This window comes from Trachemys scripta, chromosome 10 (assembly GCF_013100865.1).
Source record: "Trachemys scripta elegans isolate TJP31775 chromosome 10, CAS_Tse_1.0, whole genome shotgun sequence".
NCBI lineage: Eukaryota > Metazoa > Chordata > Testudines > Emydidae > Trachemys > Trachemys scripta.
The window spans coordinates 23131321-23147117 of NC_048307.1; the positions used below are offsets into that span (position 1 = coordinate 23131321).

The following is a 15797-nucleotide window of genomic DNA, read 5'->3' on the forward strand; positions in this document are numbered from 1 at the left end:
CAGCATTATGATTATAGCAATGTCAACTGCCGCTAGTATCATTGCTCAGAAAAACCAGTTTTAATTAAAATTGTCTAAACTTGAGTTGACAAGATATAAATCATGAAGAGATTATTACACAGGGTGTTACGCTGCTGGAAATGCCATCTTTCAAATATGATGTAAAATCCAGGCCCTCCTGTTAGTTGTCAGGAAGATTCCATTCCCCATTTCATAAGAGAAGCGGTGTTTATCCATGAGATCTAGCTTGGAAACCAGGGTTATTACAGTCTTCACAATTCACAGAGGAAAAAAGGTTTTTTTTTACTTTTTTACTTGATTAGTGTTTTGGCATGCTGTTAAACAGATACCACACTTCTCAGGGGATTAAGTGATCTCTAGGCTTTTTATAGAATTTTTTGTGTGGAATTTTTAGATAAAAGGCTCTATATAAATGTAGACATGCTCCTCTGAGCAAAAACACATGTAGTTTTATTATTCAAGTCCTATAAATAAAATCCTTGGTATTTTATGAAGTTTTACATCAGCATTTCTATTTTAACCTCTATTTTCTAATCACTTACTGTCATACTCCTGTATTCGTCTTCAAACATATCCAGAAAAATCTCTTCGCCCTTTAAAAAAAACAAGATATTATTTCTCCACGTATAAACATGTACATTATGGATCCTGGGTCGTGGTTGAGAAGCCATCTGTTTTTCATTACACACATTTCTCATAAGTCACCAGTAAATTAAAGTAAAAAGAAATCCTGCATCATCGTTCAGCACTCAACATTCTTTTAAGAACTTACCAAAATAGGAAAACATCATGTCTGTTCATTGTTTTGGGATATTTGACATTAGTTTATTGTTAGTAGGAGTTAAAGTGTCAGATTGAATATTTCAGTTCTCTCATGATTTGTTTACAATGCACCAGAAGAAGTGAAATGCTGTAAACATCTCACTTAAATAGGGGGAAAAAGAAAATACTTAAGATATTGAGAATAAATTATGAGCCATTCTAAAGATCACTGCTGAGCAAGAAGTGTCATTAATAACCATGTGTCTCCCTAATGCTGACAGCATCCCTGATGTACTACAATGAGGTTTAAGTTTCAGGTTCCGTTCCATTCATAAGTAGCAGAACCTTGTAATAAACTACAATCATATACCTCTGATACCTTGCTTGCACTTTACTCACTAATCCATGTCCAAGACAAAAAATTGTTACTAACCTGTGCTGTAACTGTTTTGCTTCAAGATGTGTTGCACATGTCCATTCCACTTCACGTGTGTGCACAGCCAGTGCACCAGAGCTGAAGATTTTTTCTTAGCAGTACTCATCAGGATGGCACATGCACCTTTTGCATGCTTGTGTTACCAGCTAATGATATAAAAGTTGGAGCTGCCCCCAACACACCCTCAGTTCCTTCTTACCAGATAAATTCCAATGTAGAGTGGAAAAGGTATGGGTTGTGGAATGGACAAGAAGAATGGAGAAGAACCAGTACCAGTAGGCCTACCGCCTGCACGATTGAAGAATCTGGCACTGAGACTCTAGTACCGAGAGGCAGAGTAAAACTCTAGCTGCTGCACAAGTCTCAGGTGTTGTCGGCACTGAGACACTTCCTTGGCCCAGCAGTTGCTACACCACAAGTGTCAGCACCACAGTAAGAACTGGCCTCGACGACCCAGAAGCCAGTACCAGAGTCAATGATTCTTATAGAGATATAGCAGAGGTCGGTACCAGGGTGCGTTGTCTACCTGCCATATCTGCTACTCTGAGGATAGATGGCAACAGGGATCTCAATCTCATGCCAGATTCAGATCTACCTATATTAGAGGAATGGTGTTCACTAGATCTCATGCGTTTTTTCCTCAGCACCAGAGAAGAGGATTGGTGCCTTACCATTGATGATTATCTTTCGGGGGTAAATGAGAATGTCCGGAGGGGCACATACAGCAGACATGGATGTACTTGGCATCTACACCAAGTAGGAAGGTTCCAAAGATGGATGCAAGACAGCCACCATAAAAGCATGGCACAGTCTCACCTCCCTGTCCTTTTTTGTACGCAGCTTGAAGTCTTTACAGATCTGGCAGTGGGTCTTGAATGTGGCCCTCACCCAGACACTTCAGGCACCGGGAACAAGGGTCACTCACTGGCAGAAACATCTTGCAACCAGCATAGGGCTTAAAACCCGAGGACCAAAGGCATGGCTTGGTACTGAATGGTAACACCTGACCACTAAGAGGGACTCAATGCCAGAAAACCAAGAAAAAGAAAAAAAACCTAGACAGATACACATACACATGCACTACAATTACACACAAAGATACAGAAAAAAACACTGACATTTGGGAAAGACTTGAGTAAACAAGTCAACATGCTCCGACAACGAAAGGAACTGAAGGGGTCAGGGGTAGCTCTGTCCTTTATATCATCAGTCAGTAGCATGAGCATAATAAAGATGCATGTGTCACCCCAGTAGTCACCACTAAGGAAAAACCATCTCCAGCTCTGGTGGACTGCATGCGCACATGCCTGAAGTTGAGCGGACATGTGCAGTCATGAAGAATAAGCAATTTGCAACGTCCATTTTTTTTCCAGTAAAGAAAATCAACCAGTATAATGATTCTGTTTCAAAGGCAGAATTCTTCCCTTACTCAAAAAGTTAAGCTGCCCTGAAAGCAACAGAGAGACAAGGTGGGTGAGCATTCTGACTTCAGAAGTTGGTCCAATAAAAGATATTGCCTCACTCACGTTGTCTCTTCAATATCCTGGGATAGAAATGGCTACAAAGACACTGCATACAATATTGGCAATATAATTTATGGTATTAAACTCCATCATTTTCTTTAAATATTGTGTACACTTTTTTCTAATATATGCACACAGTGTAGCCTACCCCAGTTGGAAGAGGAAATATTTAAAATAAGAAAGGATTAATTAATTTTATCCACCTCTTTAAAAAAGTACCTTATAGAAGTGCCGCAGAAGATGAACACTCTCTTCTCTTGCACCCTAGAGAGAAGAAATAGATCAGATCATCACTGATCAATACCCAAAATTAAGGTTACTTACTTGCAACTAGAGTTCTTTGAGATGGACTCTGCATATTTGCACTCACAGGACATGCACGCGGGTGCACTGAGACAGTGGCCACTGGAGCACTCGTGTCCCCTCCTGCCCCTCCTGAATGTTCTTGGGGTCAGGCTATAAAAGAAGTTGTGGCACTCCAGCCACCTCAGTCCCTTCCCTCAAGTCTGCTTCCTCAAGTCTAGTTTATAAGAGTCAAGGAAGAGGGGAAGGTGGTCAGGGAGTGCAAATACGCAGAGTCCATCTTGACCTACAGTTACAAATAACATACTGTTATTTCTCCTTCGAGTGGCCTTTGTATATTCCCATGCATGGGAGAGATTGGCAGGCAGTAGATCCAAAGGAAGGCAGGATGAGAAGTCCTAATTAATAATGACAGGTTTCAGAGTAGCAGCCGTGTTAGGCTGTATCCGCAAAAAGAACAGGAGTACTTGTGGCACCTTAGAGACTAACAAATTTATTTGAGCATAAGCTTTTGCGGGCTACAGCCCACTTCTTCGGATGCATATATGTTCCATTCTATGCATTCGAAGAACTGGGCTGTAGCCCATGAAAGCTCATGCTCAAATAAATTTGTTAGTCTCTAAGGTGCCACAAGTACTCCTGTTCTTTTTCCTAATTAATAAGTGATTGAAGGACTGCTCTGCCAAACTGAGCTTCAAACCTGGTCTTGAGGTTCTGACAGCAATGTTTGGTAAGAATGTGAACTAGAGCTCCAAGTTGCAGATTTACAGATTTCTAATTGGTATGTGTCTGAGACACGATACTGAAGCTCCGTTGGCCCTAGCAGAGTGAGAACTTATACGTTCCATTCCTATTCCTGAAGTGAACGTAAAAGCCTCTCCTGTACAGACTTTGACCCAGATGAGTGATGTTTAGGAAGACATAACTTGCCCCTTTTTATTCTAAGCAAAGGAGATATAGCTTTGGTGAATGTCTGTACTATTTACATGGTAATAAAGAGTTAGCTAAAGCTCTTAACATGAAGAGTATGCAGTTTGACTTTACCCTTCTGCACATGAAACTCAGAAAGAAACAGAAGTGAACTGATTAATGTGAAATTCTAACTACTTTAGGGAGAAATTAGGGAGTGAAGATGTACAACTATTTTGTCCTCATTAAAAAAAAAAAAACAACTGTAAATGGTGGTTCTACCATAAGTGCCTATAACTTGCTCAATCACCTTGCACACAGAACTTCCTCCAGGAGTGCTATTTTTAGAAACGAAATAAAAACAAATTCTCCCATCAGCTCAAATGGGCATTTCCTTAAATGTGTGAGAACCAGATTTATATCCCACCACGATGACATAGTTTAATAGAAGAATAAATATTACGTCTCTTTAAAACATTTCTTAACTGTTTCAAGAGAAAACACATTTTTATCGTCAAAAGAATAGAAGACTGATATGGCAGATAAATGAATTTTAATTAAAGAAAGGAACAAGTCTGAGATTTTCAGCTGGAGCAAGTATTTCAGTATACACTGAACTGGGCAGTCAAAAGGGATGTATTATTACCTGCTGACACTGAAGTTTTTCTGTTTTAAATTGTACCATTTGAGTAGATTCTTTTCTGGAGCTCACTAAGACATTCTGAACATCAGTAGAACAAAGTAGCTCAAAGTCCATTAGAAACCTATTGCCCATGTGGTGACATGCAGAATGCTTTGATCTAGATGATAGACTCCATTATCTTGTTGGATCAGTAAATATGGAGTAACTGGCAGCATTTTGTAGGTCCCTGCTAAGCGGTACAGTAGGTCTGGTGACCATTGTTCTCTAGGCCAAGCAGGCGTGAATAAGATTATCTTGACCTTGTCCTGATTTACTTTTCTTATAACCCCCTGCATAAGAGGATAGGAAGAAAGGCATGCAGGAGTCCTTGCCTTCATTATATGCAGAATCAAAACTCAAATGCCCGTCTCTCTCTGCTCTTGAACAAAACCTTTGACGTTTCACGCTATTTACAATGAAGTCTATGTTTGGGTGTCCCCACGATGCGAAGATTTCCTCCGTCATTGGTGTTTTCAGTGACCACTTGTGAGCATCTATTGTGATTCTTCTTAATTGGTCTGTGACAGGTGCATAAGAATACATCATTCCCATAAAACTGTAACCTCTCTGCAAAGTTATGTAGAATAGGAACCTCTCTGTTTGTAATATTGTTCATAACCACCTAGACCAACTGTGCTGGAGACGACGTAAGAAAGTTTTTAATGCCTAACAAATTTCTCTGAGCTCTAGAAGGTTTATATGTAACTTGGTCTCTGGGGGATTTTAGCGTTCCCTACGCTGTGAACCAGAAGCAGTGAGGCCCCCCATCTGTTGCTTACACATCAGAGGTAACTGTTGTAAATGGAGCAAGAGGGCTGAATGCTATATCCCAGAAGACATTGCAAGTTGAGTGCCCCACCTCAAAAATCGCAGCACTGTCTTTGGAATGGTTAATTTTCAATACATGCTGTCTGGAGTCTGTATCTGGTTGACAGCCAGTGCTATAAGGTTCTCATTTTGAGATTAGCGTATGGGGGACTTATTTTGATGCTAAAAATCCCATCAACTTGAGGTAGAACACTACTTAATGTCCATTCAAAAGATAAAGAGCTTTTATAGGAGATTTGTAAGAGTAACTTTTCAATTTATCAAGAACCGAGGTCTTTCAAAGGGAGTATATGCAGAAGAGAGCATTGTAAAGGTGTTCCTTTGATAACAACCTATTGTTCAAATTGTTCACATAAATTCCCTCTTATGTGAGTTGCCACCACAGATGCATATTTTGTAAATACTCTGTGGCAGCAGAAAGTCCAAAAAATGATCTTGCCCCACTAAATGAAGGTACTTGCAATGAGTGATTCTTTTGCAGATATGGAACAAGTGTCCTTTAAACAGAGACCAGCAAACCACTCCTTAACAACGGGAGAGTATGGTAGAGGCTCAGGTCAGCATATGGAAATTAATTTTCCTGATGAAAGCTTCTTAAGGTCTAGTATAGAGTGAAGACCATCTTTTTTGGGAATCAGAAAGTACCTTGAATAGAACCCTGTGTTTCCCAATTTCTGTGGTACCTCCTCTATTCCTTGGTACTACCCTCTTTCAGGGAGGGCAAGAACCAATTATCTCAACAGGTTTTTGCAATGAGGGTTCCTGAATAGGGAAATGGAAGGATGAATAGTTTTGAACTGTATTGATACCTCTTGTAATTTCTAAATTCCACTGCATTTTCCTGTAGAAATGCAGTGGAAAAAAATGATGCAGTCAGGCTCTAAATTGAGGGAAATACACTTGAATTAGTACTGGATTATAGTTCCTGGGCAGTATGTCAAACTTTGGGCCAATGGCCTGACATCATAGCTCTCAAAGATGATTGTTTGCACTGATTCTTGAAGTTTCTTCTCACTGAAAGGGTTACTAAAGAGGATATTGTTAGTAATAACATGGTCTCCTGTGGGGAAGTTGAAAAGAAGACGACTATGATGGGGTACCTGAAAACCAGGTTTCCTCTTGGGCTGTTGCTAAATGCCCTGCAACCTGGAAGTATGTCTGGTCTAACTTTTCCAGAAACCTCATTAGTTCTGGTACTAAACAGTCCTTCTCTAAGGGAAGATCCCCAAATTTAGACTTTGTTTCTGGAATTCTTGAAGATTTAAACCAAGTGAACCTTCTGATAGAAATTGCAAAAACTACAGCTCTAACTGCAGAGTTGGAAGAATCAAGAGATGTTCCCAAGTCATATTTTGCCACTTGCTGACCCACCATAATGATGGCATTTGCGAGTTCTCTGGTAGTCTGGGAGAATAGTAGGCGCTGCTATTTTTACCCAAATGTGGTATTGGTACAGCATGAACACTGCTTGTTCCTCCACTTTAGGTTTGAGTAGTGAAGTAAGAGAAGGCTTCCACCAACCCTCATAAATCCATCTTCTTTCCATCCTTACAATGAAGCAGTATAGAAGGACTGATCCACCTTTAGACCTCTGAACAGCCACTTATATCACCAGAGAGTTTGATGGTGTGCATGTGTAGGAATAGGAGAAGCCATTTTGGGGTAAATGATATAATTTGTCTGTTTATTTTCATATATTGGTTGAACTGAAGCTGGGCTTGCCCACATGAGCATCACAAGTTGTAGAATTCCATTTAATACTGCTGAGAGACTATACGATGTCAAAGACTTCATATGAACAGTTTTCTTGAAGTAGTTGGTATTTTCCACTAATTCGAGAAAGGCAAGAGCAACTTCAGATGAAGATGAAGCAAAAGTCACCCATGTTTTCATCAAGGGATAGTCAATCATCAAATACAGGATGTGTTTCCTGAAGTTTGTGTAAAACCGTCTACTCTCCATCTTCCAATGTATCTTCCACTACAGTAGGGAATTGTTCTTCCTCCTTCAGTTTTACAGACAAATCCAGTATCTTTAGATGTGAAGGTTCAAAAGGAGACCAGCACTGTCTGGTGCAATGATTGGAATGAAGGTATGAGTAATGTCAAGGTGCTGGGCAATAGTGCCGTCTCTGCCATGGCAGCATTCACCAGTCTAGCCAGTAATCAACAGTCTGATCAATTAAAAAAAAATAATAATAATAAATATCCTTCTCTGGGGCAGGCAAGACACTCTGACACTGATGCTGGGAAGCCTGAAGGGCAAGCAGCACAGGGCTTAACGCCCAGCTGCTTAATTTTTGGATCTGCCAACAAGGTTTCTTCCAGGACTAATGCTTGGAGCAGCCACCCTAACCCTAAAATCCTAATATAGTATAAAGTTTTGTTAGAATATGTACAGATTTTTATTAAAGATAGCTGGGCAATTTAAGAAGGATTCAGAGCAACGATCTAGAGCAATTCCTAATCCATCACCATTAGTAATTGGAAGGAACTGAATTGGCCAGAGAGCCACGCCCTCTTTCCTAGCCTCCCTCCTATGTGTTCAGGAACAGTGAGGAAAGGGGCAGGAGGGAGTGCAAGAGCACTCCAACAGGCACTCCTAGTTAAGGTTCCACTGTCCCAGCTCTATCCAGTTGGCATATCCCATGAATGAAAATATGAAGAAGCCACTCAAAGGAGAATTATTTCCTGATAATTTCATTCAGAAAAAAAGCTGATTATATACTGGGCATGGTTTCTATCCACTCAGCCTCCCAATCTTCATCTTGATGAAAAGAATAGGAGTTTTGCATTTACAAAATGCCTTTCATCTGAGCAACTCAAAGTGAGTCACAAACAATTAACTCTCACTGCACCATTGCGAGATGGGGAGCATCCAAATTTTATACCAATGCAGGGCACGTCTGCACTGCCCCGCAGTTCAGACTCGTGCGAATAGCAGTGCACACCAAAGCACTGCCCTGTAACTGCCCCATGTGGATGCTGCATGAGAACTAAAAGGTTCCTAGTTCCCATAACTTAATCCTCTTCAAACAGGACCATGATAATGTGAAGTAGCAATTGTTTAGTTTGCACCTGCAACATCCACACAGGGGAGTTACAGTGCAGCACTTTGGTGTGCACCGCTATTTACACCCCTGGAGTCAGAACTGTGGGGCAATGCAGAAGTGCCCTTATACACAGCGATGTTGACACTTTCCTGAGTTCACACATCAAGGTGATGGCAAAGCTGAGAAGACAACCTAGGAGTCCCAACTCCCAGTTCCTTAATCTAACCACTAGACAGCCTCTTTCCTCAGTAGTTCTGTGCAATTAAACAAAGGTATTTGCTGTAGAGATGGATTATATGAAACTAAATAGAACAGAATGACCTGTGCAGCTTTGGTTCATGTCCAGCTGTCATTGTAACCAACAAAACCATTACTTATGTGGGCCCTACCACTAAAACACTTTCCTTAAGGTGATGGCTAAGTAACACTAAGTAACACACACTTACCTCAAGGCAAGCAAGGTGAACATCTTTTATAATACTGCCACTTTTAGATAATACCAGCTGCTTTAGTAATAGACAGCCCAGTTCCAGTGTTGCCAGACGAACTTTTCCATCTAAAGTAAACAGTCAATTAGAATTATTGTACAGGGTATTTACTCAGGAAAAATCTCCTTTTTACTCAGAGGCTTTCCATGCGTTTTCCATTTCTCCCCCCCTCTCCCCCGACTATCCCCACAATGGCCACACACAACAAAACCAGAATATACTACAACACTATGACTCAGGCACATAAGATTATGACCTTGCAAAATAGTTCTCTCTCAAGAGAAAGTTGAGGTTATTTCTGTCACTGATGGAGTCCACTACTTCTCTGGGAGCTGTCAAATCACCATTGCCAGGAGACTCAGCCCCAGACACGTAATAATACTAAAAGCAAATGTTTTGGCTTTGGGCTAATCCAGACTTCAGCGAACAGGATTTTTCAAACATTTGGGGAAAGGAAACCTTAAAAGCACTCTTCTCTCCCCATCCCCAGCCCACTCCTTCAGGTTGAAAAACTGTGCTACACCAGTGAAGCTTTCAGGAACAGAAGCATAATCATCATCATTCACTGTCATGTACCAGGATCTCATTGTGTTGACAATATACAAACACAAAACTGTCTCTACCCCCAATCTAAATATAAGATAACAGACAACAGGTGGATACAGATGACAGAAGATGCACACAACAGGTGGATTAATGGGAGAGAACAAACAGCCAACAATGGTCAGCATGACAAGCAGCAGTCTCAGCACACCAGCAGTCTAATTTACGTTTTTTCAAGGCATTAAGGAAAAGAGTTTTAAGGAGGGATTTGAAGGAGAACAATGAGGTAGCTTTGCAGATGTTTATGGGTAGTCCCTCTTATGCATGATGGGCAACTTGGAAGAACACACAGGGTATTTATTTGAAAAACAACAAATGTGCAGTTAAGGCTGGCATCGCTGAAAGAGCAGGAGTGGGAGTCAACATCTCAAAAGCATATGAGACAACAGGTAGCATGGGATAGGCAGTGAGTGGGCTTGAAAGTGAAGACAAGTAACTTGTTTTGATGTGGTGGGGAAGGGGGAGCCAGCAAAGGGATGCAAAGTGGCAAGTGACAGACAAAACAACAAGCTAGGAAAGTGATTGTTGCAGCAACATTTTAAATAGATATTTGTGAGGCAAGATTGCCTCTTGGGGGTGTGCATGTGCGTGAGAGAGAGAGAGGGGATGAGAATGTTGCCGTAGACAAGATGAGGACTTGGATGAGAGTTTTAGTTGCGTGGATGATAAGAAATGCCATATCTCAGCAACATTATATTAGTCAAAAGGAATTTGCCATGTCTAGATTCTCACATCTAGGCTGTGTTTAAATCTTGCAGAGAAGATGATAATGCCCAGATTGTTGCCTAGTGATAAGGAAAAGAGGGAGGGTGGCAGGATTTTGGCGGCGGAGGGGGGGGGGGGGAGATTAAGACCTCTGTTTTGGCTATGTTGATCTTAAACTGACAGCTAGACATCCATGAGATGTCAGAAGGACACGAAGGGATTTTAGTTTAGACAGCAGATAGTGGTTCAGAGGAGAGGTAGATCTGACAATCCTCAGCATAAAGATCATAGTCTCATCCATGTTTCTGGATGAGATAACTTAGAGAAAAACCATAGAGGACGAAGAGGACCAAAACCAAGGCCCTGTGGACCCCCATCCAGAGTTGGAGCAGGAGGAGGGAATAAGGAGACTTCTCTGAATTATGTCTAACACACTATCAATTTTGGCCAGCAGTGCTAATTATGGATTCCAAGGAAGTGCTTTTGTTTAAATAGAAACCAAACAGATTCTAGCCCTGCATACCTTCCTTCCGCAAGCACATGCACTCTCAGTACATGACATCACGCAGCCTAAGGAGGATGTTTGTGAGAGTCACTTATTAAAATACTGTCAGAGTATCACTGTTTATGTTCACTGAATTATATAATGTATTAGAAAAACCTGAAACGAGGTCACTGCAGTCTATACATGAAATATTAGCACAAGTTAATGACTTCACAGAATCACACCCTATTAAGTAAACAAGCATTTCAGATGTTCACTTATGCATGGCTGAGGACTTGATTGAAGTGCTTTGGTGTCATAGCATGGGGGGAGCAAAGTGGCGGAATGCTAGTTTCCTCATTGAGTCTTTCGGGGGGAAGCCGGGGTAAGGGTGGGGAGGAAGGCAGTGAAGAGCTAATGCTTGAACACAATGTTTCCATGAGTTACTTAATTTAGAAGAGATGAGATGACTAGAGCCATCAGAAAAATGGGTGTGTTCCTCCCCCCACCCGCACAAATTTGAACTTTATAAAAAAAATTCAGTTTTCTGATTAAAAAACAAAAACATTCAAGGAAAGCAGACATCTTCTGTAAAAAAAAATTAATTTAGCGGAATGCTCAATTTTGCATTAAAAAACGTTGATTGAAAATTTGTAATCAGCCTAGAAATGAAGGGCAGCTACAAACTAAGGAGCTAAATACTGCAAAAATTACACATGGAAGTAACTTTACTCGCAGCAGTAGTTTTACTGAAGTGCATGCGTGCAGGATTGGGACCGAATATCAGTTACTAAAATGTAAACTCTCTCTCTAGTCACTGCTTGCTGGACATTTTGCTTATGTAACAACAATAAGCAGGAACTCTAATGTCTTAGGCCTCCCTGTTGTCTTGAATTCAACAGCAACTATTCAGATGAAAAGCAGAATTTCTAGTTACTCTGCACTCCAATGGAATGCCACCATGTGTCTCTTTCACAGGCCAGATCTGCTTATCATCTAACAAGAGCATGCTAGTTCCAGTTGAATAGCAGCGAGTCTCTTCTGCATGGGGAATGGGGCCATTTACTTAGTACTTCAAATATTTTAAGCATTGACGCTACATTTTCAGAACTTACTGCTGCACAAAAAAAGTAACCAGTTAACGTGATCAGAAATGCTCTACCTGGTTGAGCAGCATAATTCATTATCCTGATGAGCCTTTCTGCAAGCACGTGGTTGTATGAGCTTTTCTCCTCAGCATGCTGGGCTGGAAGCTGAATTCTCTCCAGCTTGACTGGGTCAATTCCTTTTGAAGTGGAAGAAAACAGGAGGATATTTTTTAGCTAATAGCTATTAAAAATTGCAATTAGTCATCTTGAAAAATGCAGAGTATCATAAGCAATACAGAACTGCATTGGCATAGAGTAAAATTGTGACATTTGAATGGCTGTGCCACAGTTAGAAAAGAAATCAACAACAGAAGATTGAACAAGTTTTACAACCTTCCAGGTTGGGATATTCAAAAGGAGCCTGAAGGATGAAGGCACTCAAATCCCACTGAAATGGACACCTAAACTTCTTCAGTTCCTTAGAAAATCATTTAAAATTATTATTACTTTGTTGACAACTGACCAAGTCATGTAAGGGTCCTGCTGCAAGTCTGATTTAAGAAAACCAGAAAACAAATTTTCCTATGTGTTAAGATGAATTTCTCTTAACAACCAACAGTTACAAGGGAACAAGCCAGATTAAAGGCTCATAATTATAACTCCAAAATGCTAAACACACTAGCTTTTGTGAAAGTTCTTACAAGAAATTAAAACATATGCCAAGTTTTCATGCCAAGCTGGATTTCTCAGAATATGCTGGTTTGAAATATTACCCTTTATGAACAACATGAGTTACACTAAGACCTCAGACAATGATTACAGACTGTGTTAAAAAGCTCATTGTCTTGATTCCAAGTAACTAAAACATTTCCATAATAGATCAGAACAATGTACTCCACTTTATTGAATTTCTTCCAACCCTTAACTCCTGCTTGCTAAGCCAATCCATTGTCACTTGGGATGCCTTATGGTTATATCTTTAAGTGTGCTTTTCAAAACACTTGATTTCAGTGTTTTAGTATAGCCTCACTTTATTTATTTGCCAGATAAAAGTAATTCCAACAGCTTGTAAGGTAAAAGTAAACATTTATTTTGTAGCAGGTATGAAGCCTGTTTAACATCCTTCTTTCAAACAGTTTTGCATATTAGTTTTGCACAGTTACGCTGCTGACTGTAATTATAATTGGCTGATGCAATTGTTTTGTTTCCCACTAAAAATCTTAAAGAAAGGTTTGTTTGCCACGGATTATGCCACTTCTATTCATTTTGAAGTATGCAGCATTTTACCATACCCTAAAGTATGATTTGTGTAGTATGCTGGATTCAAAGCAAAGCATTCTGACTACAACAATGTAGTGGCAACACAGGATTCACAGGAGAAGTTTCCAGGTCTCATGTACTCCTTTCACATGAAGAGTACACCTAGCCATAGGAACAGTCTATTCCCTGCCATCTCAAATACTGAGCATGGCTTGTTCAAAAACATCATATTTTTATACCATAATCTTTATTACTTGTTACTGCTTGGACAATATGGTTTGAAAATTGTTAATGACTTTATAAACAAAACTGAGGGGCATTAACAGTAATCACAAAAATGTGTGACTGACACTGTAGCGTGGAGGCTAATTGTGCCATTAGTAATGACATTTGCCTAAAGGAAGGGAAATAGATCAGCAGTAAAAGCCTTCTGCCAGCAAGCTACTATTTAAATATGTGACCAAATATTCAACTTCTGGGCTTTTTTAGATTTATTTAAGTGTGCAACACGTGCAATGAATAGAAACATAGATGCAATGTGTATAGGTACAAGACAACACAATTCTAAATGAACACGCACTGACTTCACATACTTAGCATGTAAAATGGTTCTACATGGATTCCAGGGACACTATAGGGTCAATTTTCAGCTCGATAATTAACAAAATTAATTACTAGTAATTAGAATTCTGTGTGTGCTCTCACCCTTTGAAAAGTCCTACATTGCTTTGTCTAATCAGATGACACTGATATGAAAACGTTTCCAAGCCTGCACTATTAATGATACACAGCTTGAGCACCTGAAAGTTGCCCTTCTAAAGCAACAGAGCACATGTCCTCAATTCTATTTACTGTAGAAATATGCAAATACAAATGCAAGCAGCTTCCATACATTGACACCCATTCTAACAAGAGCATCATTTGCTGGTAATTACCGGTACTTACATTTTAGATGCGTAAACTGCACCCCTAGATAGGGCTCAGGGTAGAAGTACATAACAAGTACATGCAAACACTTCCTTCAGAAGTGGATATAAAAGTAGCACTATTCCACAGAAACAGATACCTCAACTACCATACCATACCACACCACAGTCAGAGCACTCTGTCTGACAACCAAGTCCCAAAGCCTTATAGGGCTTTATGGATCAAAGCCAACACTAACTCGGTGGTTCTCAATCTGTGGCCCGTGAGCTGCTTGCGGCCCAATCAGCACATCACTGCAGCTCATGTGACATCCTCAGGGCCATACAGGTAGTATTGGATGCGGCCCACAATGGTAAATAGTGCCTTAACTGAACCTGAAAGCAAATAGGCAGCCAGTCCAGCTTTTGAAGAACTATTGTTGCTTTTTACTACCACCACCTGAAAGGTGAGAAGTAGTCTTTCTTCTACACTAACTTTCCAGTGGTCTTCAAATACAGCACATTGGATTATTGTAATCTAGAAAACAGTAGCTAACAAACCTCTCTATATGATTTCTCCACTAAGGGAGACAAAGATAGACTGTTAACATGGGTTACATAATCCCCCAATTTAAGGAAGCTCATAACCAAAGTTTATAGAAGTTCAAATCCCTATACGGGTCATCACTTGTAATTATGGCCTTGGCTGGATCATCATATACAGGGATTAAAACCAGGACTTAAAAACATGAGCCTCTACTGCTAGAGCTAAAATTACAGGCTGCATTATTTCAGAGACAGAAGGTTCAAACATCTGTATATGGTCACTTATTAGAGGGGAAGTATCAAAGCTACAGTTAGCATGGGTTACACAAGGGTTATTGTGGCAGGGCCATGACCAGGAGAAAATGGAACTAGCTCCTCATCTCACATAAGTGGAAAAATATTATCAGCCAATGATGCCTCCTGTAATTCAAAACCCACAAAGAAAACAAATGAACCCCCAAACTGCAAATCTCTTAGGCCAAACATGGCCCAAGCCACACAATAACTGGAGCAAGATTCATTCCTGTAATGTCTTAAAAATTTCTTCTGCACACTATCACCATCTGTGTAATCCAGGCAGTTTTCAGCCAACTCGCATCAAAATCTCAATTTCAGTTGGACATAGGGAATGGTGAGGTAAGACAGATGGAGCTGAATCCCATCCACACATCGGTGACACCACAACACAAACAATCTCAATTACCTCTAATGGTCTCAAATACATATTAAGCCAAAGGAACAACAAAATAGAGCCACAGGGAAGTTTGCCTGGTAAGCAATTGCCCAAAACCACATTTTGAGGCTTTTAAAAGTTCAGACTAGAACCCACTTAAAAGCACCCTAGTCAGGTCCCACAGAAGAATTAATAAACCTTATTGTCAATGGAATGCCATCTGAAAGAAATAGCATGGACACCTGAGCAAGATCAATCAGAAACCAGTGCCAACTTGATCATATCTAGGCAGAAAGACCAGATGGTAGGGTTCAAGGAATCTGAGGACAAGACACTCATTTTGCTACAACCTTCACAATAATCTTCACCAAAAAGAAAATAAAGCATGATTACTGGAAAGATTATCAGTCACAAAAATTGATTTTTGAATAATGACTGAAACTGCATAGTAGTATTATCCACATTCTACTACCTTTTAGGGAAGGCCTGGTCATTTACCAGCACTGGATGCAATTCCTCCCCTCTTACT

General features: G+C 40.2%; 1 protein-coding gene across 12 annotated transcripts in view; it reads right to left on the reverse strand.

The window, feature by feature from the left end:
• CLEC16A (C-type lectin domain containing 16A) overlaps positions 1-15797 on the reverse strand; it is a 186191-nt gene that overhangs the window by 100435 nt on the left and 69959 nt on the right. For all 12 annotated transcript variants that reach the window (XM_034783355.1, XM_034783345.1, XM_034783346.1 and 9 more), the window contains 4 exons: positions 11959-12081; positions 8963-9072; positions 2962-3006; positions 564-614 (listed from right to left, as the gene is read on the reverse strand). In XM_034783355.1, coding sequence (XP_034639246.1) covers positions 564-614; positions 2962-3006; positions 8963-9072; positions 11959-12081 — 329 coding nt within the window. The remainder of the gene's footprint in view (positions 1-563; positions 615-2961; positions 3007-8962; positions 9073-11958; positions 12082-15797) is intronic.